This window comes from Caretta caretta, chromosome 27 (assembly GCF_965140235.1).
Source record: "Caretta caretta isolate rCarCar2 chromosome 27, rCarCar1.hap1, whole genome shotgun sequence".
In the NCBI taxonomy this organism is placed as follows: Eukaryota; Metazoa; Chordata; order Testudines; family Cheloniidae; genus Caretta; species Caretta caretta.
Genome location: NC_134232.1, coordinates 11,670,744 through 11,694,020, shown reverse-complemented (window position 1 = coordinate 11,694,020; position 23,277 = coordinate 11,670,744). Strand labels below are relative to the sequence as shown.

Here is a 23,277-nt window from a genome sequence, read left to right as displayed (position 1 = left end):
CCGGCAGGGCAGATCTCATCCCCCTTCTAGGGCAGGGCTGACCACGCGCAATGCAAGCAGAATCAGGCGCTCCTGCTGGAGCAGCGCTCAGTGCTGCGGGAAGGGAGCCGGGCGTGCCGTCCCTGCACCGCGGGGGGGAGAGAGATGCCCACCTCCAGCCTAAGTCCACTGGGGCTGCGGCCAAGTGATTTTGAGGGGCTCGTTGTGAGACACCGGAAAGGGAGATGATTTTCAGGGGCCAGTGCTCAGCGCATAGTGAAAACCCAGGTCTCTAAAGTTGGGCCTCTCAGAACTGCTGCCCCTGAAATCATTAGTGACCGTCTCAGCCCAGAGCCTCGATCAGCCTGGGAAAGGGCCACCCGAAATCCTCCCCTGCTGTGCAGACATCAAACACATTTCCAGACGCGCTTTCTGCTGGGGTGGAAAGTGACTAACATGCTCCGGTTGCTGCCAGCCGCATTGCTCTCCCATGCTATGCTCACGGCTATGCTGGCTTCACGTGGTCTCTGGTTCCATCTCCTTAAAATACTCCCTGACGCACTGAGCTGGACGGAGAGCCAGGATTTTCCTTCTCTCATCTTTCATAGGCATTTCTGAACTAACCTGCCCAGCTGCAGGCTGAGCCTAAACCCTGAACCTCTTAACAGAACAGCCTCCTACAGCCTTCGTGTGAGCAGAGGAAGCGCTACCCAGTGGTTAAGCAAGGGCCTGGGCATTCGGACATGGGGCTTCTCAGCCCAGCCCTGCAACTGACGCATTGCACACATTTGGGCAAGTCACTTCCCTTCTCCAGACCTCAGTTTCCTCACCTGCAAAATGGGGATAAATGGGGATAAATTCCTCACCTGCCCACCTTTGGAAAAAGCCCAGAGACACTCCAGCATAAGGCACTAGATAACGGCACTAAGCAGTATTGTAACCTACCCCAGACGTTGCTCTGACTAGGCAACCCCAATAGACCATCCCAAAATATCGTCAAGGGCATATCCTGAGTACAACCCCCATGTCCTCTCTTAGCTTCCAAGTTTTGTCAAGCCTTGGAGCGGCTGCTTGGAGAGGTGTCCCTGTGTTCGCACATGGCAGCACAGCCCATCCTCACGCCATTCACCCAGTCTCACCAGGGCCAGGACTGTCCTCCCCATGTCACAGATGGGGAGCGTGAGGAAGGGAGAAGGGCTGGCCCCGAGGGAGGCAGGATAAGAATTCTGGAACGAGGAACCTCGGAGCCATGGCAAAAGGGGACAGCGCAGCAGTGCAGGACAGGAGAGGGCATTTTCTCAAGGGCCGGCCCCGGGCTGCGCAGTGAATGCCCGTGAGGTCTAAGAACACTCTCCACGCCAAATGCCGGGCGTAATTGTTGGACCTCCCTTGGCTAATATAAACACCACTGTGACGAAGTGGGACTGTTCTTAATGTTTCCTCTGAATAGTGTGGGAGTGCCTCAGTTTCCCCTATGCAGTTCTTAAGTATCTAGGGGGTGGAGTAAGGGTGTATGATCATTGCAGAGCCCTGGAGGGCAGGTGTGTGCAGGAGTCTGGACACAGAGAATGGCCGACACCCTGTTTCCTGGCAACTGATGGCCTGGGCCCTTCCCACCCTGCAAGGTGAGAGCTGAAGGGTTGGAGAACAAAGGAATCAGGTGACCACCTGGCCTGGGAAAGGAACAAAGCCCAGAGGAGGAGGGGCTGGAGGGGGTTTCAGTTTGGGGCTGGCTGGGACATGGAGTGAAGTGCAGACGTGGTTGTCTGGCTCACTGCCCCCCAAAATGGACCCAGCTGAGGGGTCCCGTTCTCTGCACCTGCAAGCTCTGTGTTAGACCATGTTCCTGTCGTCTAATAAACCTTCTGTTTTACTGGCTGGCTGAGAGTCACGTCTGACTGCGAAGTTGGGGTGCAGGACCCTCTGGCTTCCCCAGGAGCCCCGCCTGAGCGGACTCGCTGTGGGAAGCGCACGGAGGGGCAGAGGATGCTGAATGCTCCGAGGTCAGACCCAGGAAGGTGGAAGCTGAGTGAGCTGCATGTCCTGAAGACAGGCTGCTCACAGAAAGGCGACTGCCCCAGAGTCCTGACTGGCTTCATGGGGAGCAGTTCCAGAGCATCGCCCAGGGACTCCGTGACAACTGGTGGCAGCGGTGGGATGTACTGCACCCCGTGGATGGTGCTTCCTGCAGTAAGTGACTGGGGAGCAGTAACACGAAGGGGGATTGCCGAGGACCAGGCCTGCTGAAGGCTCAGAGAGGAGCGGTTTCGGGGGGCGGTTAACCCCTGGGAGTGTGTGACCAGCGAGGACTGTGCAGTAACAGGGTTCCCCTGGGGATTGCAGCGAGCAGTCCAAGGGGCGGAGGAGTCTGCAGCTCGACCCTGGCAAAGAGGTGGTGACCTCGAGAAGGGCTGGCACACTAGGGGTTCTCCCTGGAAACCGTGGGGAGCTGAGAACACACGGGCCTGTGAGTCCACAACAACTTGGGAGGAGCGGAGTGATGGCCTGTCACCATCTCCTTAAGAAGGACATTGTAACCCTGTGCAAAAAGAGAGGGTTGAGCATTGGAAAGTTCACCAAAGCAGAGTTAATCGTGCAGCTGGAGGAGGATGACCGCTCTAAGGAACAGATTCCTGACCCCAACTGGGGCTATAGCAGGATCTGGGAGCAGCTGAAGAGGGAGCCAGGCATCGCCAAGACTCCTGTCCCCAACCAGACGAGGGTCTTCACGATCGGGTTCCCCATCGGGGGATCGAGACGGACGGGATTGGAGCTGAGTCTGAGAGAGCAAGAGGACTGTGAGAGACAGCGAGAGCCCGAGAAAGAGCTGCAGAAGTAGCAGCAGGATGAACTGGCGGTGGGGGAGCGGAGAGGCCTAGGGGACCTCCCCGGGGTGAGTGGGGATAGATCCCGGGGGGCCAGTTCCGCAGGGAACCTCGAGACTAAATTGCTGCCCCTGGTTAAGGGGGGGGGGTGTGTGGATGCCCACCTCACTGCCTTTGAGCAGGCTGGCGATTTGAACCAAGGGGACCCTGTGGAAAAGCCCCAGTGTCTAGCTCCCTTGCTGGGTCCCAAGGCCATAGACTCCGTCAGCCAGATGGTTGGGGATGTGGACAGGCTCCCACTCCTGACCCCAACCTATATGTCTGTGTGGAGTTTCCTGAGGCCAGGCCCCTCGGACCGCCAGTGGGAGCAGAAGGTGATGGTCAATGGGGAGACATTCTTGGGGTGGCCAAAGGGCATGGGCTGCATAAACCTTCCCACATGCGGCCTGCGAGTGCTATCGACCACCCCTGACCTAAGGGAGGGCGTGAAACTGGAAGGGCCTGGTGTAACTCCTACCAAGGAATGGGAGAGATGCTGGGGCATCCATGGGAACGTTGGTGGCTTCGAACTTCCCCAGGTCACCGGCTAAAGTGACCCCGCTCAGTTCGATCTCGAAGGGGGGAGAGATGTGACGAAGTGGGACTGTTCTTAATGTTTCCTCTGAATAGTGTGGGGGTGCCTCAGTTTCCCCTATGCAGTTCTTAAGTATCTAGGGGGTGGAGTAAAGGTGTATGATCATTGCAGAGCCCTAGAGGGCAGGTGTGTGCAGGAGTCTGGACACAGAGAATGGCCGACACCCTGTTTCCTGGCAACTGATGGCCTGGGCCCTTCCCCCCCTGCAATGTGAGAGCTGAAGGGTTGGAGAACAAAGGAATCAGGTGACCACCTGGCCCGGGAAAGGAACAAAGCCCAGAGGAGGAGGGGCTGGAGGGGGTTTCAGTTTGGGGCTGGCTGGGACATGGAGTGAAGTGCAGACGTGGTTGTCTGGCTCACTGCCCCCCAAAATGGACCCAGCTGAGGGGTCCCGTTCTCTGCACCTGCAAGCTCTGTGTTAGACCATGTTCCTGTCGTCTAATAAACCTTCTGTTTTACTGGCTGGCTGAGAGTCACGTCTGACTGCGAAGTTGGGGTGCAGGACCCTCTGGCTTCCCCAGGAGCCCCGCCTGAGCGGACTCGCTGTGGGAAGTGCACGGAGGGGCAGAGGATGCTGAATGCTCCGAGGTCAGACCCAGGAAGGTGGAAGCTGAGTGAGCTGCGTGTCCTGAAGACAGGCTGCTCACAGAAAGGCAACTGCCCCAGAGTCCTGACTGGCTTCATGGGGAGCAGTTCCAGAGCATCGCCCAGGGACTCCGTGACAACCACAGAGCCCAGCAGCCAGAACTCCCCTGCCCCAGATAAATCCACCCTGCAGGGCGAGGAAGAAGGAAAAGACCCATGTGTGACAGATGCCAACCTTGGCGCTTACTGTGCTCCTGGCAGGCACCCACATACCATGGTGATGGGTGCAGGGTAAGAACGTGAGCAGGACACACGCAGAGGACGTCCCGCTGGACACCACACCGTGATGCTTCCCAGCAGGCTGCCAGGTGAGACCGGATGGCAGGATCGGGGATACAAGGGAAACGCGGGGCATTGCCTATGTAGACAACACACACACAACAACCTGCTGGATCCCACGCTGGGAAGCTTCGGGCTGGAGAACCCGGGACCCTTGCTGCTGAACAAGAAGAGGTGCCTTGTATAGCAAGTAAAGCGGGTGGGCGAGTCCAAAATCTAAGAAGTCCCCTGCTAAGCAGAGAGTCCTGGATAACTAGGTGTGCACAGCTGGATGCGCAGGGGAGCAAGGGCTGAGGCAGGGTTTGGGGTGCCGCTGTCTAGCCTGGCCCCTGGCTCCCAGCCAGGATTCGTTCATGCAACATCTATCCCAGGGAAGCTGGTTTTAACCCCCTGCAGCAGGTGGGGCATTTTTGAGGCATGATTTAATGTTCTAACCCCTGGGCCCGAGGTTGGTTCCCAGAGTGAAAGGGTTAACGACTAAGTGATGATAAGAGACGCACTGCAGCATCTCTCCTCCAGACGCCCAGCAGCGCCCCACAAGCTGCAGGAACCGATTACAAGCGAATTGCAGGCAAGGCAGGGCTTCACCTGGAATGCAGCTGCCTCTGGGGTGGAAGGCAGCAGCCTGTCAACACCGCACAGCAAAGCCACAAGAATAATTCTGGAGCAAAAGTGATGCTGCAATGGAAACCGCAGGAGGCCAAGTGCAGTCAGCGCTGGAAATCAGCCAGGGGAGAGCGTCACGATCATGGCCAGGGAAGGCAAGTGTTTCCAGTGAAGTTACCACGCTGCAAGCTTGCTGTCCAAAGGGAAGCAGCTCCAGCCACCCCACTGCATTGTCCCCAAACGACCCAACCCCTGGAATCTGCAGCAACCTGCTTCCTAAAGCTGCTCCGATTCTGACACCCCAGGAACCAGAGAGAGGGGAGGGAAACAGCCCCCTTCCCAAAGCTTCCTCTCTCTGGACGCGTGCTGGGGCCCGAACCCCAGGGTCCTTCCTGCCTCATCATTCAGTCCTTGGGAGGCCAATGGAGGGAGCAGGGCCCCTGGCTGCTCCCAGCTCCCCGCCGCCCTGGAATCCTGCTCTCAGGAAGGCTGCATTTCTGGGCAATGACAAACCAGCTCTTTCTGATCCAAAAAAGGAACGGAGTGGAGCGGAGCGGTGCGGAGCTCCGACACGCTCGCTTAAAGGGGCGGCCGGAGCCCTGGGCTTCCTTCCCAGACTGTGCCACCTACTGAAGGACCTTCCCCGCCCCCATCCCTTTTTTAACCTGTTCAAGCTACAGCCAGAGGGTTAAACGCTCGCCTTTAATGACTAGCTGGCTCAGCTCTGGGAGGTTTCCTCTGTTCTGGAATAAAGGGAGTCGTCACGGGAGCCCCCGCCGGCATTTCTCTCGACAGTCGCCGTCTCGTATCCTAGGCTCGTACAGCACCTGGCACAATGGGGCCCTGTTCTCGGTGGGCTCACACACTACCGTAATAAACACGTTCAATCCGAATGCGATAGACGACCTAACAATCATATAATACACACCGACGACAGGGATCCCAAACAGAGCTCATTACCTCCCTCGATCCGGCAGCAGCCTTCTCCCCCGGCTGGCCGCTCCCTCGCTGCTCCCCGGGCACAGCCCTGGCCCAGACTAACCTTTCCTTCTCAATTTTTCCTTTTAAGTTGTTTGGGGATTTTGCGACTGGGACGTCCTGAGGCGGGAGGGAGGAGAGACCCCCCCCGAGCTGCAGGGAGCTCCTGGTTGAGGCCTGCCATTGGCTGCCGGAGCCGCACACCGCAGGAATGCCCACGCCCCCAGCCCAGGCACCGGGACGGGGAAACCCACACAAAGGTTCCTTTGGAATCCAAGCCGGGAAGCAAAGCTGGCCCTTGGCATCCGGCTCCTTTCGCACGTCCTGGGTCTCCTCTGAATCACACGCACAGACAGGAAGACAGACGCAGGCAGACAGACACACGTAACTGCACTGCCCTTGTTCAAAACCCGTTCACTCCAAACACAGCCACAGGCCGGTGCTTTGGCTGAGAAGTACTGGGCCAAATTCATCCCTGGTGTAACTCCGGAGGACGCGCCCCGCCTGATCGCAGCCACAGCCCAGCTAGGCTGGGACCCTGAGCCCGACAGAGGTCAGCCCCAGACGTATCAGAGGAAGGTGCGAAAGGGCTCCAATCTCCCACTCTGCCATTGACCAGCCGGGTGACCATGGACATGCCAGGCCCCCGTTTGGTGCCTCAGTTTCCCCTCCCACCCTTTGTCTATTTTGACTGTAAGCTCTTCGGGGCAGTGACTGTCTCATAATGTGTGTCTGTACAGCACCCAACACAACGGAGCTCTGATCTCTGTTGGCACTACTGTGATGACAGCAAAAACCAGGCAATTAGGCACTAACCCTGAACCTGCCCAGGGGAGTCATTCCTTCCTGACCCCAGCGGCTAGCGGCTGTGAAGGCCCTGCAGCAGGAGGGTTTGGAACCCAGGGACTTCTCTGCCATTACCTAAGGGATGATCTGTTCCATTACTGCAGACGCACTGGGAATAGCCAGCCTGGGGCTCTAGAGTATCCTGTGACTCTCTGGGGCCCTGGGTGCGTTTGGGGTTTCCCCCTCACTTTGTATGGCCTCAGGGCGGGTGGATCACAAGACCTCTGCCCCCCACACGCCCCTCTCCCCCCCAGCGTATTGCTGACACCCAAGCTTCCAAGGGATGTGGACAGAACTGAGGATCTTTTTTGCCCAAGGAGAAAAACTCTAGCCAGCATCCCAGAGTGGGGAAGAGGGGGAGGGTCCTGCGTCAATCACACCTTGGTGGCCTGGGGCTGCTTCATGCCCTCGCAGCAACAGGCTCCGCACGCCAGGCCGTGGGGTCAGGGGGCTCAGATGACTGTGTCCCCCTCCTCCATTCCCTGGGTGACAGAGTAGCCCCCCGGCTCTGCCAGGGCTAGCTCCGCTCCTTTAACACAGATCACCCCACCCACCTGGGCGACGGAGCGTCTAGTCTGACCTGCCGCATCCCACGGGCCACGGAACCCTGCCCAGAGTTTCCTACACCCAGCCCGACCACTCGCGGGCGGCACTAGAATGTGTCTCCCCAAAACGTCCCCCATCTTCACGGAGGGTGTCGGAGCGAAGGCGAAGCCACCACATCCCTAGACAAGCCGCCCCCCCCAGCTCATTCCCCGCACTGCTAGACTTGTGCCTCTTCTCTGCAGGGTGATCCGGGCTGGTCCTACCACCATCCCACCCTCCAACAACCACGTCATGGCGACCGACCCCGGCCCAACACCCAATGATCTGTCACTTACAACCAGGGTGAGCTTCATTCCATCTCCCTCCTCGCACGCTGCCCCCCCCTCATTCCATCACTCCCCGCTCCTGCAGCAAGAGGAGGTGGCCAGTCAGCCCGGGGCAGGAGACAGGAATGGATTTCAAACAGGGTCCAGGGTGAACAGGTCAGGAGCATTCAGAGCTGGCAAACCCCCAACCCCAGCAACCGGCCTTGAATTCAGAACACACCACCCAAACTGCTGATGCATGGGGCCCCAAGAAAATGAGATCCCGTCGGGCTGCTATTAAAGGGAACCCTAAAGGCCCCCCGACAAATTCCACCAGCCTCACCCCCAATCGAGGGAGGGGCTCAGGCGTGAGGGATTTTAAGTGCCATGGTTCACACCACTCGCCGCCCAGATGGCCGTGGCTAATCTGCTGGAGCAGGGGACGTCGGCTTTGCCCAGATAACCCCCCACCACAACCCCGCAATCAGCCTTGTCACACTGATCTGGCCAGCCCACGTCAGCCACCCACTGTCCCGTCAGCCCCTCGGAGGCCACACGCACCCTCTTGGGCATGACGCGTGCCTGGCAGCCTTGCAGAATGCCAGCTAGCTAAGGCTTAAGCCGGGCTAAGTCAGTGTGCAGCCCAAAAAACAACGGCTGCACAGCACATGTCCCTTTGCTTTTTGTAATCGGGAGCGTCCCTGTGGAGACTACAAGTCCCAGCATGCAACAGGGCCACACAAAGGAGTATTGAAAGCTGGGCGCTGTTCTCTCTGTGGGCTGCCCCTCTGCAGGGTAACGATGAGGGTGACTCGGTTGCAGGTTTAAGGTCTCCTGAGAAGTTGCCCATGTGGCCCACCTCCCCAAGCCATCTCCCCCAGGACTGTCATCTGCTCCGAAACCCTGGAGAGCAGCAGTGCCCAGCCTCACTGCCTGAAGAATGCCCCGGCTGTCACTGCTGAGCTAGGGGCTCTGGGTCAGTCCCCACCCAACAGTAAAGGGGAAGGGCTCTGCGCAGGGCGTGGCAAAACAGGGCCAGGCAAGGCACTCCCTGCTCATCACCGGCCCGAACCCAGGGAGAGTTCAGCAGCAAAAGGCTCACCAGCTGGAGGACGTCCTCGTCTTTGGGCATGATGGAGAGCTCCAAGGCATCATCACTGCAGAGAGAGGGAAAGGCAGAGAGCGTCAGGGTCTGGATGCTGCGTGCAGCCAGCTCCCCGCGTCTCCAGGCTCCAAGTCACGCAGAGACCGGGGCAGTAACTGGATGCCAGGACTCAGCAGCCGAGGTGGGTTGCAGGGGCACAGGACAGCACTCCCCACCTGATGCTATGTGAGTGGCTGGGAAGGAGGCAAGGCCTGCAACTGACAGGCAGCTCTGGGAATTACCCCCTAAACTCAAGTGACTGAGGCGTGTGCTTCTGGTGGTGGAAGTCCAGGGTGTAATCTCCACTGACCCAGTGCCTGGCTGGCTGCGGCCAGCGGGGGTTATCTGATTAGTAGGCGTTAACGCCAAAGGAACAAGGATGGTGGGCTTTATTTATTTATTGTTTAAAGGCTGCAGATCTGCAGCATCGCGGCCCTGGGCTAGTGCGCGAGAACCAGGCTGGAGGTTCGCAGGGCAGAGGTTTTACTCCAAAGGTTTGAGCCGGAAGATCCCAGCTGCGCAGGGCCCATGCAGCAGCTCACACATGCAGCCCGGGACAGTAGAAGCTGCTGTTACTCCCAGAGGAGACAGCGGCCAAGCCGCCACGATGGGCCATTTTCCTTCCCAGGGGACAGGAAAGACTTCGTCTTAACGCCACATGCAAAAGACAGGACCTGTCACAGTGTAGCTACGCATCCCCCCGCCCGCCGCCAGCTGCGTGGGGGTGCACCGCCAGCAGCCGCTCTCAGATCCAGCCCTGGGCTGGGAATGTTCTGCGCCATGTCCCCTCCACGCCTGTAGCCCACCTCACCTCTCCCTTAGTCTGAGCAGTGCCCCTCCCTGCGACTCCCTCCCCACCCCCCTGAGGCACTCGCCCCCCCTCTCCAGTCCCTCCTCCCAATTCAGCTCTGCCAAGCCCTCCATTGCGAAATTGCATCAAGAAAAGGGCTGGGATTCCTGACCCCTAATCCCCCTGCTCTAACATTCCCTCCCAGAGACCAGAAGAGAACCCAGGAGTCCTAGCTCCGGACCCCTGCTCTAACCATTAGACCATGCTCCATTGCAGAGCCAGGCCCGGAACCCAGAAGTCCTGGTTCCCCATCCCCTGCTCTAGCCACAGGATCACTTCCTCTTCCTTTGGTGACAGTGGCTGCTTATTTCTTTCTCAACTAATGAAAAGCTCAAGCCAAGGCAAGAAATTGCAACAAACCCCCTGGAAATCCCCTTTCCGTTTCAGAGCCAGTCGACAGCATGTAGCCCCCACCGTTCCCCCTCCCCTGCTGACGGCCACTGAATAGTTTTCCAAATGCAATTAGCACCCAGGGCTGTATCTTATATTTAGCTCATATCCAGATCACTTTCATTTGGTTCGTTCCCCAGGTGCTATACTTAGGAGCTATCGCGGTCAGGTTTGCCCCTCCATCTCCCCTGTCTAATCAGTAGTCACACACAGAGTGCAACACACACAAATCCAGGTCATTAATTAAATCCCAGCTCCAAAGACAGACACACACACACTGGCTTCTTTCTTCCCTTTTCGGTGTGTGAGGGAGCGTGCGAGAACGAAGGTGGGTAGGAAATTCTCCCACATCCATCAACTCAGCGCTGAACAGACAAACGCTGCAACTCCCTTCTGCTCCAACCGCGCCCCTGACCCCCCTGCGAGAAGAGGAGCAAGGTTGCCCCAAATCTGGCTGGCTCGTTGTCACATCAGGTGTCACCAACACCGCCATTTTGGCAACATCTTAGTGCGAAGGAGTCGGGGAATCAAGCTGCCCTAGTGGTGTCCTGGCTACATGGGCAGCAGCGCCCACACCCGCCAGAGGGTGAGAACGGCAGCCAATCCGGCACCTGCCGGTAATCCATACTGGGGCACATAAATAAGCGGCTTTTTCCCAAGTGCCTGACGATGGGGACCCACCTTCCTGGGGCAGGACCTCAGCACTTCATGCAAATCAGGACCCTTGGGGTGTCGCAAGGTGGCCACCCAAAAATCGTTCAGCACTTTGGAAAAACTTGGCCTAGGGCCCCGCTCTTCCAAGGTATTTAGGCACCTGATTAGCACTGGCACCATTGGGAGTTAGGCGCCCACGCACCTTTGAGGATCTGGGCCTGGATGGCGGATTTGAGTATGAACATTTTGGCCTGAACCCCAGGAGGGCACTTCGTCTCAGCCAGGAGTCTCGCCCCGGGGAGGATCCAATATCCGGGGAGTATCCCAGCTCTCACCTGTTCTGGATCAGCGCTATGACCTGGGAGTAGGTTTTCCCGATGATGCTCTCGCCGTTCACCTTGACAAGCCGGTCTCCTGCAGAGGGAAAATAACCGGGGGCCCACGCGTGAATGGGGGCGCAGCTAGCCAAGCAGGAGCGAGTACAGCTGGCGGTAACCACAGCAACGTGCGATATCGCCCCCAGCCTGCCGCTACCCGCCGAAGAAGGGCCCAAGCAAGCGGGACGTCGGTGGGAGCTGGGGGCACTCGGCACCTCGCAGGAGGAGGGGCTGTGGGGCTGTCCCCAGCAATGGCGCTGGAAATCATTCGGGAAGGGAGCCTTTGCGCACACAGAGCTGGCTTGTTCTCTGGCTGCTCTCCCGCCTCGGCCCACTGTCCCCCTTGCAGCCCTGTCCCTACGCCTTGGTGCTGTTAACGAGCGCTCAGCGGCTGGTCCAGGGGGCCACGGCAGGGCGGGACCCTCGGCTGGCCTCTCTCAGCACTGCTCCCTCAAAGACAAGGAAGCGCCCCAGGTTCGTGCCCGCTGACGTCTGGCCCAGAGGATACAACACACAGCGCCTTCCTTCCGGTTTACTGCCTGACCATTTTAGCCGGGCACACGCCATCCCCACCCTGAGCACTGGCAGAACAGTTACTGCTGTCGCCACTGACACCTGGGGGCCCAAAGTGGCAACCCCCGCGCTGCCCCGTGTGGGCACCAGCTGATGGGGGCAGCAGACAACGGCTTTCAGAGGTCGTAGTAGAGAACAACGGGCAAGGGGGGGAGAGAGAGCCCCTTCCCTCTGCCCCAGCCACAGCCTGGAGCGAATGAGCCACTCGGGCGGACAGGACGTCGTAAGGACAAACGTCACCCAAGGACAAGGCCGTTTTCCCCCCGGCTGTGAGCTCTGAAGCAAGGCCTGTCCAGTGGGGCTCTCTTATGGGGTTTCCTAGGCTCTGCTGCAACCAGGCTATGGTGACTCCCCTTCTTTCCAGGCAGCGAGCTCGCTCAGAGCCGAGAGGCCTGGAGAGACCCTTTCTCCCCCAACTCCCTCGGCGGAGGGGGAGATTTTCACCCTAACGTGGCACAGTTAGCTTCCCCTTTCAGCCCGCCCCCGGACGGCAGCTGGCAGGGCCATGCCCCCGGGCACCACAGGATGGCTACGCGGCTGGCACACGCCACAGACGAGCAGCCCAGGGGCAGGCACCGACCCCACCAGGAAGGGACTGAGAAGGTGACATCTGGGTTGAGCCAGGCGCTACGGACTCGTTAGGGGATCTGCAGCGAAAGCCCCAGCCACGTCCCATGCACCCAGGACGCTCCCCCTTAGTTAATTACCGCTTGAGAAGCGATTCTGGCTCTGGCCCTGGATCCACCACCAGTTCCCACCCCCCAGCTGAACGGCACCGAGACGCGCTCCGGAGACAGGGCCAACAAGCAGGAGGGAGGCTGGCAGGGCTCGCTGGAGTTAGGAGGAATCAAAGCTCTTCTCCAGCCCCTCTGCGTGAAATGGCTTCGCTGCTAATACACGGAGTGCCAGTCTCTTTCCCTCTCTGCTCCCCCATCCATCCGTGCCTCCCCTGGTATTCAGTGGGGTTCGGCTCATGCCCTGCGCTCTGCAGACAGGCACCTGCCAGATTTGTCCCTTGAGGAGGAACGGCCCCGGCAGACAGACAGGGCAGGCACTGAATTTGTGCCTTGACTGGGTCTAAAGACTGCTTTCTGCCAGCTTGTTTGTAACCCTAGAGACCCCAGCAATGTCAAGGGGTGTAACCCTAGAGACCCCAGTCCAGAACGTGTGTTTGAATCTTTAACAAAGCCCTGTTCTTCCCCAGCTGTTTACCAAGCATTTGAATTAACTGGAAGGGTTTTCAGGTCTGTTTCCCATGTTAGCCCTCATCCACTGGATTTCAGTCCCCTCCGGGAGCACTTTGCCACTGGCTTTCCCAGTACAGTCCCTCAGGTCGCCCCCACCCAGTGGGGTGCGTGGTACCCAGTGGGGGGCTCCCCCACCTGTGCGGAGGCCGGCCTGGTGCGCAGGCCCGTCTGCCCTCACGTTCTTCACAAAGATGGTGTCCATGGGCTCCAGGCGGCTCCGCTGGGGACCTGCGCCGGGAAAGGGAAGGGAAGGGAAAGGGCGTCAGACACCAGAGTTCGGAACCGGGGGGTCCCTCACAGGAAAGACGGGTACATGCTGTATACTCACACACTCACGCCTGCACACTGGATACACACACACACAGAGAACTACGTGCATGAGTGCACACACGCACTGGATACACACGCACTGGATACACACGCACTGGATACACACGCACACTTGTGCTCACTGGACACACACAGAGAACTACATGCATGAGCACACACACACACTAGATACACACACACGCTTGTATGTACTGGCTACACACGGAGAACTACATGCATGAACGCACACACACTCATGTGCACTGGATACATACACACAGTATCATGTGCTTGAGTGCACGCACACACACGTACACACAGGACACACACACACACTAGTCATACACACACAGGACACTCCCGTGCATACACCCTGGCTACACAGAACACACACCACAATTAAAACAACCAGCATGATCTGGCACTGCGCTCCACACCAGCAAACACAGACTTCGAAGGCCACGTCCCGTCACGACCCAGAGGAACAATCTGGTCCTAGGGTGACATACATTATCTGAGAGCGGGAAGCACGTGCTCCCCTCACTGGACCCCTGGTGGGACAAGGTCCTCCTGGGCAGGAGGGAAGGAAGGTTTCAGCCCCTTTTCAATTGGCGGTTCTCAGCCTCTCCCCACCTGGGACCAAAACCACCGGCACTGATTTCTTGCCATGACCCCCCCCATCCCACAATCCTTTGGCCACAAGGGATTGGGGTCACAGCAAGAAGCTGTGGGTGATTCAGGGTTCTGGGCAGGGAATGGCACAGCAGGAAGGGGCAGGGGATGTGTCTGAGGAGTAGCCTGTGTGGGCCCTGGTCCAAAGGGCATCAGGCTTCCATCGCCTGGCACCCCCCACACCCCGCCCCAGCTTCCAGACATGCTTCATCTGCAACTGGTCCCCTCCCCGCAGGGCTGGAGCCGAGTGAGGGGCCAGAACTGGAAGTTCTCCGTCAAGCCCGACACGTGGCTATCCGTTCTGACTGCATCAGATCCGGTTAACTCAACTCCAGCCTGGAGACGCAGGCGGGTGCTGGGCTTCAGACCTGTCCTCTGCACAAAGCCAACCCAAGAGCAGCTTCGGTAACCGTGCGCGGGCCATTTCCAAAAGCATGGTCGCAGAAGTCACGGCTTCCCCCCGCGTCCAGGTGCCCTCCCAGGAGCGCCCACTCCCGCCCTGTGCCTCAGCAGACCCCACTCAAGCATGGACACTTGTACACCTCTAGGGCCCTGATCGGAGCTTGGTCTGGGATCTGTCTACAAGGACAACCCCCCCTCCTGTGACTCTGCAGGTCCGGCGATCCCTGTGCAGGGAGAGGCCTCACAGTGTGCGTGCTGCGGGACAGGCTGGGGGGCACTGCCAGGCTGGGCATCCCTGTAGGCCAGGATGGAGGTGGATCATCCCCAGAGCTAGGGGTTAGGACGGGGAGATCCCGGGACAGGAACAGAATTGAGGTGCCTTGGGAGAGACACAAGGGAGACCCAGGAGCAGAGCAGCAGAAGGGGCTGCGGGTTGGGATTGAGGACAGAGCTGTGGGGGTTCGGGGGTGCCCGGAATAGGAATAGCAGAAGGGGGCTGGGGTGTTGGGACTGGGAAGTATTTGCAGAGCTGTGCATGGGGGGAGCCCAGGAGTGGAATAGCAGGGGAGACCACAGGCCGCGACTGGGGAGCACCAGCGGAGCTGCAGATGGGCTGAAGGAGGGGCTGCTGGTCACATCGGAGAGCTGTGGCCAGGGAGGGCAGCGCTTGACTCTCTGCTGCTAACCCGCTGCTCGGACACTGAGCTTGTCTCAGACAAGACCCAATGGGGGCTGGGAGCCAGAGGGCCTGTCTTGCACTGTAACCCCCAGGGCAGCTGCCGGGCTCTGGGCTAGGGAAAGACACCAAGAAACCGCAGCCTGAATCCAGATACAAACAAGGCGAAAGCTCGTGATGTGCACCCAAAGCACCCACCGGCAGGCTGAGGGAGTCGCTTTGCGCCCTCTGATCCCCCCAAACCAAAACGCTGCTGCCCGCCTTGTCCTGAGCTGTGCATTAGCACAGCCTCCCTGTGGGGAAACGCTCCTTCGCTGTAAACCTAGGTCAAGTCACAGTTCCCAGCCTGGGAGGGATGAACAGCACCGAAACCTGCCAGGTGGCAAGCTTTATCCCTTCCCAGGAGCACCTGGTCTGCGGCCGGCACACAGCCGGAGCCAACCAAGTGGACAGGAAGAGGTGGGAGAACCAGCTGGTTCTGGGATCTAGTCGGGAAGGTCCTAGCTAGGGGCGGAGACACGGGGAAGTGCCCAAGCTGCAGATCTAGGTATTGCCAATGGGGCATCAGCTAATGGATTTAGGGATGAATAATGCAACCAACCGCTAGCCAGCGGGGGAAGGGGACAGATACCCCCGGATGGCTGGGATGTTAGGGGGAATCGTACCACAGCATCTCTACACGCGCTTCCTCCTGCACGGCCTGAGATCGCCCCACCAGGCAGCGCAGCCCCCCCTTGGCGTTGGGGGCACCCAGCTTGCCCATCTCCGAGTGTCGCTGAGCCGGTTTACCTCAGGCCTAGGTTTCGGGCTCTTATTTCAGCCGAGTGGCCATTCACGCCTAGGGGAGCTGGGTAACTTCATCTGTGATGGAAAGATCCCCCCTCCCTGCCCGGCTGGCCTGCTGCTACACTGATCTGCTGCTCGGCAGCCTGGTGCATTTCACAAACCACCATCGTCTGCAATCACTTCCCTGGCAGGGAGGTACTGAGTCTGGGCTGGGCTGTGAAGCAGGCCAGAGCACCAATCAGCTCCCTTTCACACCCGGACACCCAGACAGTGTCTGGCCACACGGGCGCACACACACACGCACAGGCGATACAAGCGGCCGCGTGCCAGAGATGAGTGCTTACCTCCTCGGTTTCCATTCTCTTCCTCCTGCACAGGGAAGAGAGAGACACAGCGTCACAGCTGAGCCACGGAGGCTTTGGAGGAGTCGGGAGAGGGACCGATCCCCGTGACGGTTGATTAACGAGAAGGGGGGGAACCCGGCATCAGCTCAGCGGGCAGGGAACATGGGTAACCTTTGGGGCACCGAAACGCCAGCAAAGTGACCCGGCGCCTTCTTATCCTCCCTCTGCCGCCCGGACTGCCCAGAGAACTCTTGACACAGGATCTCCCTGAGTTGTCAGCACATCCAGCTCAACAGGGGAGGGGAGAGGAGGGGTTTATTCTCCCTCTCAGTAACTGTATAATGGCCATCCCAGCTTCCTGCCATGGGGGATTAGCCAAGGGGAGAGCATCAACGCTTCAGAGGAAACCCTGATGCAGTCATACAGTGGGGGGGGGGGCAAATCTCGGCTCCCACAAGCCTGCTCCCCAGAAGAAACAATCACAGCCCCCTGGGGCCACCGGGCGGTGGGCTCCACTCACCCAGGGCCCTGGCTGGAGAATGAAGCTGCAACCTCCTCTCTCCCATAGGGGTCAGCGCAGCTCCAGGAGTTGTGGGGTGGGGCACCATGATCAGGCATCCCTTGAGCAGCCTCTGCTGGCCCCTGGGTGGAACGTAAAGCTGCCCCCCAACCCCAAGGGTAAATCCTCTCACTCACAACAGGAGCCTGTGTCAGGAGGGGCGATTGGGGCAATCGCTGTGGGATGCCAAGGGCAGCTGGCACTGCTGGAGGGAAACAGAAGCTGCCAATTCAAACCCCCCCAGGATTGGCTGGGTCTGGAGCAGAGGCAATGGGGGACACAGCCGCCCGGGCCAATCAAGGCACCGTCGTGGGCTGGGAAGGACCAGGAGGAAGGCAGCAGATGGCGGCAGAAAGCAAGACGGCTCCTGCAGGAGACCCCAAGACTACGTCTACGTCTACACGGCTGCATGGACCACCTGACTCAGGCTCACATAAGAACACAAGAGTGGCCAGACTGGGTCAGACCAAAGGTCCATCCAGCCCAGTGTCCTGTCTGCTGACAGTGGCCAATGCCAGGTGCCCCAGAGGGAGTGAACCTAACAGGTAACGATCAGTGATCTCTCTCCTGCCATCCATCTCCACCCTCTGACAAACAGACGCTAGGGACACCATTCCTTACCCATCCTGACTAATAGCCATTAATGGACTTAGCCTCCATGAATTTATCCAGTTCTCTTTTAAACCCTGTTATAGTCCTAACCTTCACAACCTCCTCAGGCAAGGAGTTCCACAGATTGACTGTGCGCTGAGTGAAGAAGAACTTCCTTTTATTTGTTTGAAACCTGCTGCCCATTAATTTCATTTGGTGGCCCCTAGTTCTTATATTACGGGAACAAGTAAATAACTTTTCCTTTTTCACTTTCTCCATACCACTCATGATTTTATAGACCTTTATCATATCCCCCCCTTAGTCTCCTCTTTTCCAAGCTGAAAAGTCCTAGCCTCTTTAATCTCTCCTCATATGGGACCCGTTCCAAACCCCTAATAATTTTAGTTGCCCTTTTCTGAACCTTTTCTAATGCCAGTGTATCTTTTTTGAGATGAGGGGACCACATCTGTACGCAGTATTCAAGATGTGGGCGTACCATGGATTTGTATAAGGGCAATAAGATATTCTCCGTCTTATTCTCTATCCCTTTTTTAATGATTCCTAACGTCCCGTTTGCTTTTTTGACGGCCGCTGCGCACTGCGTGGACGTCTTCACAGAACTATCCACCATGACTCCAAGATCTTTCTCCTGACTACTTGTAGCTAAATACTGTATGTATAGCTGGGGTTATTTTTTCCAACGTGCAGCGGGGAGAGACATTGTTGCCAGGACTCAAAACGCCAGAAGTGGAACCTTGTTTGGGTTGAGGAGTTCTTGTGATGACCCGAGAAGGGAAACTGAGGGCTGGGTGCTGCAGGGCCGCCCCATGCCATAAGGGGGCGATCTGGAGGCAGCGACCCTGGTTACCAGGGCCAAAACCTTGCTGCGCGGCTCAGAAGAAAGTTGATGGTGCCACTCTAATCACCAGGCACAGCATCCACGCCAACAGAGGGGCTGGCAGAGGGAAGGGGGGCACCCCACCGCGGGGGGCTGAAAGTCTCCCCACTATGGAAGCGCCGCTCCGGTGATGCTCTCAGGAGGGCGGTCCCGAGCCACGAGCGTGGCTATATTTAGCACTGTCATTATTATCCAGAGCGAATCGTGGGAGGCCACATGCTGGTTTCGGCCGGAGGGGCCTTCTTCACGGTGCTGCATTATTTATGGCACGATGCAAGCTGACAAGATCTGGAGCTGGGAGGGGGAGCGAAGGAGGCGTCTGGATTTTGGGAGAGTTCCTGTCCCCCATGGGGGACTGACGTGGGGATGCCTCCAAACTCAGAGGTGATGTTTCTGATCATGGCTTGACTCCAGCTGGTCCCGGTCACTGGGGGGATGCTCCAAGGTACGCCCGAGACTTCTTAGACTCCAGCTTGGCTCGGCTCCCCTGAATGTCACTTTCGAGGTTGCCTGGAGGGATGAGCTGGGGCCACACGCCAGGATTCCCCAGGTTAACCCGCTGCTCCAGGCCAATGGAAAGCAGGGAAGTGGGGGGCAGGGCCCCATCAGGACATGCAGCCTGCGACCAGGGCAGGTAGGTCCCCCTTTGGGATCCCCGCTCGGCTGGGGGTGGCACAGACTGCTCAGCCTCCAGGCAGGGGAGCCTGGACACACCCCGGAGGACTCTCGGCGCTAGGAGAGACCTACGATTGCACATGGGTGGGGAGCAGGAAGGAGGAGCAGCCCCCTTGAACCCGCGGGGGAGGAGTTTTTCCAAGCCCCGCTGGATGGGGTCACTGAGGTGGCGGCTCCTTCCCCGAATTGCACAGCCAAAGTAGCGAAGCTGGCGAGTGGGGCAGGATACAAACACCCGCAGCTACGGTGGGGCCACAGGAAGGGAGTGGGATGGGGAAGTTCCCTTAAGCCCAAGGCTTCCTCCTCCGCAGCCCCACCCTGCTTCTCCCCTCCCCTCCAGCCTGCCCTGGCTCCTGTGCCAGGCAAGGCAACCCAGGGGGTGTGTGGGTTTGGTTCCCCCACGGCACGGAAAGGTGTGACCCCAGCACTACGTGGAATGCAGAGCTCCTGTCTGACTCCCAGCTGAGTCAGCTCCACCGAAACTTGCCCCCCAAGATCTGGCCTGGGGCCCGGCTCCCACGCTGCACTTCCACTCCCTGCCTTGCTGCTTTCCAAACCTGTTCTGATCCCAGGAATAACTGCCCTTTGTTCCGATCACCACTGGGGGGACCCTACGCCTGGAGCATCCCTGATCAATTCACCGGTCCCTCTGCCAAGCACCAGCCCCCAATTCATGGCCTTGATCCCGGGGTGCAAAGCTCCCTCCTGCTCTTTGCAGGGCTAACTCAGGCTCCCCTGCCCGGGGATCTTGGGTGCTTCCCGATCCTGGCTCATCACTTGGCCCTTCACTCATTACATAAGAACGGCCAGACTGGGTCAGACCAAAGGGCCATCTAGCCCAGTCTCCCAACAGTGGCCAATGCCAGGTGCCCCAGAGGGAATGAACAGAAGAGGGAATCATCAAGTGATCCATCCCATCGCCCATTCCCAGCTCCTGGCAAACAGAGGCTAGGGACACCATCCCTGCCTATCCTGGCTAATAGCCATTGAGGGACCTATCCTCCAGGAACTTATCTAGTTCTTTTTTGAACCCTGTTATACTCTTGGCCTTCACAACATCCTCTGGCATTGTTCTGCATCTGCCCTAGACAGGATCACGCCTCCCTCCCGGGAGCTTGTGGGAAGCTATACAGCAAGGCCGGGGAGCCCTGTAATGCTTCAAGAAATGCAGAGGCAGAAAGGAGGCCGGATGGAGGTTTCTGGATGGGTGGGAGCAGGTTACAGCAGCCTAGAAAAGGATTGCTCACCCAGGGAGAGTAGGAGAGGTGTTGTTGGTGTTACTTACGGGAGAGTAAAACACCCACCCTTTTGCACCGATTGGCACCCGGGGTGGTGGGCAAGGAGATTGGGTGCTTGGGCTGCTAAATTTCCAGGCCTATTTTGCACAGTTGGGGCCACTTATATTTTTAGTGTGGGCAGGAAAGTGGCAGGGCAGGGGGGCTCCATGGCACCCGCGTGTGGGAGGGGAGGCAAAAGTGAGATCTCCAGGGTTGTGCAAAAAGTAGGGAGGATGATCGAGTGGACCAGGCACTGGGCAGGGACTCAGGAGACCTGAGTTCTGTTCCTGGGCAAGTCACTTAGTCTACCCTGTGGCTCACTCCCTCAGCTCGACAATGAGGCTAGCACAGGGCACGGCGAGGATAACCCCACTAGCGACTCAGAGGTGCTCAGAGAGCCGGATAAGCCCCCCCAGAGATGGGGGAGGCTTGAAGGGGGTGGGGGAACCTTGGGAGCACTACAGAGTCAGGCAGAGGGGCTGCATGGAATCATAGAAGATCAGGGTTGGAAGGGACCTCAGGAGTTCATCTAGTCCAACCCCTGCTCAAAACAGGACCAACCCCAACTAAATCGTCCCAGCCAGGGCTTTGTCAAGCCGGGCCTTAAAAAGCTCTAAGGACGGAGTGCCCCAGGGGCCGCTGGACCCTCCAAGACAGGTCCCCCTTTGTCTGAAGGACACTGCACAGAAGAGACGGGGAGAGAATCCAAGCAATTCCAGACCCCAGGCAGCCTTTGAACGGGCCTGGCAGAAACCTGCTTTTCCTTTCCAAAGTGACCCAGACAAAGGCTCAGCTGGTGGAACCCAAGAGCGCTGGCTCCGGCCGTGATGCTGAGTCCCGCCTGGTCAGCAGTTCCAGGCCAGACGCTGAATCCGAAAGAAACTGCGGCCAGCAAACAGTGCTGGGGTTGGGGGTTGCTCAGAACAGGCACCTCAGTGCCTGGCATCCCCACCGCTCTCTGGGACAGCTTGGCGGTGCTGGGAAAGGGGCTGGAGGGGAAAGCAGCCGGGCCACAGTCCCACGCGGAAGGGAGTTATCGGGTGGTCTCATCACACTTATGTTGCCAGCCCTGCACCAGGCTGCCCCGGGGAAAGGCAGACAGGAGTCAGGCCCACGTTGGAGCCCTGTCATGCAGCAGGAGAAAAGCAGGCCTGTGTCCGGGGAAGGGATTTCTGAACAGCTCCCGGGATGCAGCACAGAGAATGCAGCCAGGGCTCGGCGTCAGAGTTTCTGGATGCTGCGTGCCCGAGCAGAGGTCCTGGGCTGGGATACAGCCGAGGGGGTTCCTGGGCCCTGTGCTTTGGGCAGCCGTGTCACAGTCCTGCGCACAGCAGAGGCTGGAGAGCCAGGTCTCCATGCTGGAGGCTCCAGGATTTGGTGCTGAGGTACTGCAGTCCTGTCTTGCTGCCACACGTTCCCAGATGCTACGATGCAGCCAGACATTGACACGTCTCAATGTCAGACGACTCCAGATGCTGCCGTCAGGGCTCCCCTCATCCATCATGAGCCAGGACGGGGAAAGGGGCTAACAGCTGGGTGCTATTGTCAGATGTTTAAACGTCTACAAACACGTGGTGGAAAGATCAAAGGCCACCTGGAGACAAGATGCTGTTTGATTCCCAAAACAAGTCGGGCGGCCAGGGGGAGGAAATGACTTAGCGAAGGAACTGGTCCTGAGCAGCCATGATGAAGCCCCGTGTGTACCTCCCCTTCCCCAGATGAGCCCTGTCATTAAATGCTCTTCACCCCAAAGGGTTTCACGTCTCCAGCCAATGAAATTCCCACTTGGCACATGTTCACCCTGAAAGATCCTGGAGTATTTTACCAGCTGCCCTTGTAAGGCAATCTCCAGTTCTAAGGGACTGCCCCAAACACAGGGTGGTACCGTCCCACCTCCACCTCCACCCAATCAGGTCAGCCGTTGGAGCGGGTTCTTCGGGCAGATTTCAGGGCATGTACCTACCCTACTGCGCCAGCGAAACGCAGCCACTGCGGGGCGGAGGGTGGCCGTCGAACCGAGGACAGAGCAGAGAGGGGCAATCTGAGCCAGGTCCTGTGTAGAACACAAAATGAACTCCAGGACCTGGAGTGGCTGCAAAACTATGTGTGAAAACCACAGCGTGCCCTACGTGCAACTGGGCACATGCCCATGGCCATGCGGCCTCCTGGCTTGCACGCCAAAGCTGTAAATACCTTCATGCGCAAGCTAGGCATGTATTCTACATGTTATTAACTATAGCGGAGGCTAGTGGCCCCAACCGAGCTCAGGGCAGGGGCGGAAGAGGGTCCACACGTGCAGCAAGAGACAGCTCCTTCCAATGAGAGCTTATCATCTAAGCAGGCAAGAGAGAAGGTGGGAAATAATCTTTCCTTTCGCCGTGGTACTGGCTGGAGAATGCAGGCTGAGATTAAATGACTTACCCATGGTCACCAGGGAGTCAGTGGCAGAGGCAGGAACTGACCCCCCCCCCCCCAGGTTTCCTGAGTACCAGCCAAGGGTCTTGACCCATAAGATCATCCTTCCTCTTTACACAAATACCTTTCAGGAGCAGTCCAAGTAGAATTGAGTGGTCCCTGGGGTTTTACAGGTTGGATTGTTAAGAGGTCCCAGAGGGGAGATAAAAAAGGTTTGTACTAGTTCGGTTAGAGAGGAGCTGGGTGGGAGATGATTTATAGATAACGACTGGTTAACTAAGAAACCAGCCGCCATTTCTCTTGATCCTGCCACAGCAAAGCAAGGAGCTCCTCCACCTGACAGGCAGTAAATTTGAAAAGCTGTAAATTTGCTACCAGTCAATCTGCCGGAGGCAGCATGTAGCAAACCTGTGGAATTCGTCGCCACCGGCGCTCAGCAAAGCAAACAGTACAGCGGGATTTGCACAGGGGGATTTACGGGCACCCACCAACAAACAGAGGCAGCTGTACAAAGCTAAGGAGTCAGGTCAAAAAATGTTCCAACAAATCCTCCTGCTGCAGGGCAGAAGCTGCTCCCTGCTTGGGGAGGGAGGGGAGGAACGCAGGGGGCGCCAGGTTCGAAAGGAATCGTTTCTCTCACGGATGCGTTGCGCAACTGAAAAGGGGCGACAGCGTCCCTTGAGCCAGCAGGCCCTGGGCACCAGAGCAGACTCGGGAGCTTTTGCTTTGGCAGCACCTGCATTGCTGTGACTTTCTGCCACTGAAACCTCTTCTTCCTCCCCAAGCCACGAGCCT

General features: G+C 58.2%; 1 protein-coding gene across 5 annotated transcripts in view; it reads right to left on the bottom strand.

The window, feature by feature from the left end:
- ARHGAP23 (Rho GTPase activating protein 23) overlaps window positions 1-23,277 on the bottom strand; it is a 132,743-nt gene that overhangs the window by 39,055 nt on the left and 70,411 nt on the right. For all 5 annotated transcript variants that reach the window (XM_075123678.1, XM_075123677.1, XM_075123675.1 and 2 more), the window contains exons 3-6: window positions 16,068-16,092; window positions 13,014-13,106; window positions 11,017-11,095; window positions 8,746-8,800 (exon numbers count right to left, since the gene is read on the bottom strand). In XM_075123678.1, coding sequence (XP_074979779.1) covers window positions 8,746-8,800; window positions 11,017-11,095; window positions 13,014-13,106; window positions 16,068-16,092 — 252 coding nt within the window. The remainder of the gene's footprint in view (window positions 1-8,745; window positions 8,801-11,016; window positions 11,096-13,013; window positions 13,107-16,067; window positions 16,093-23,277) is intronic.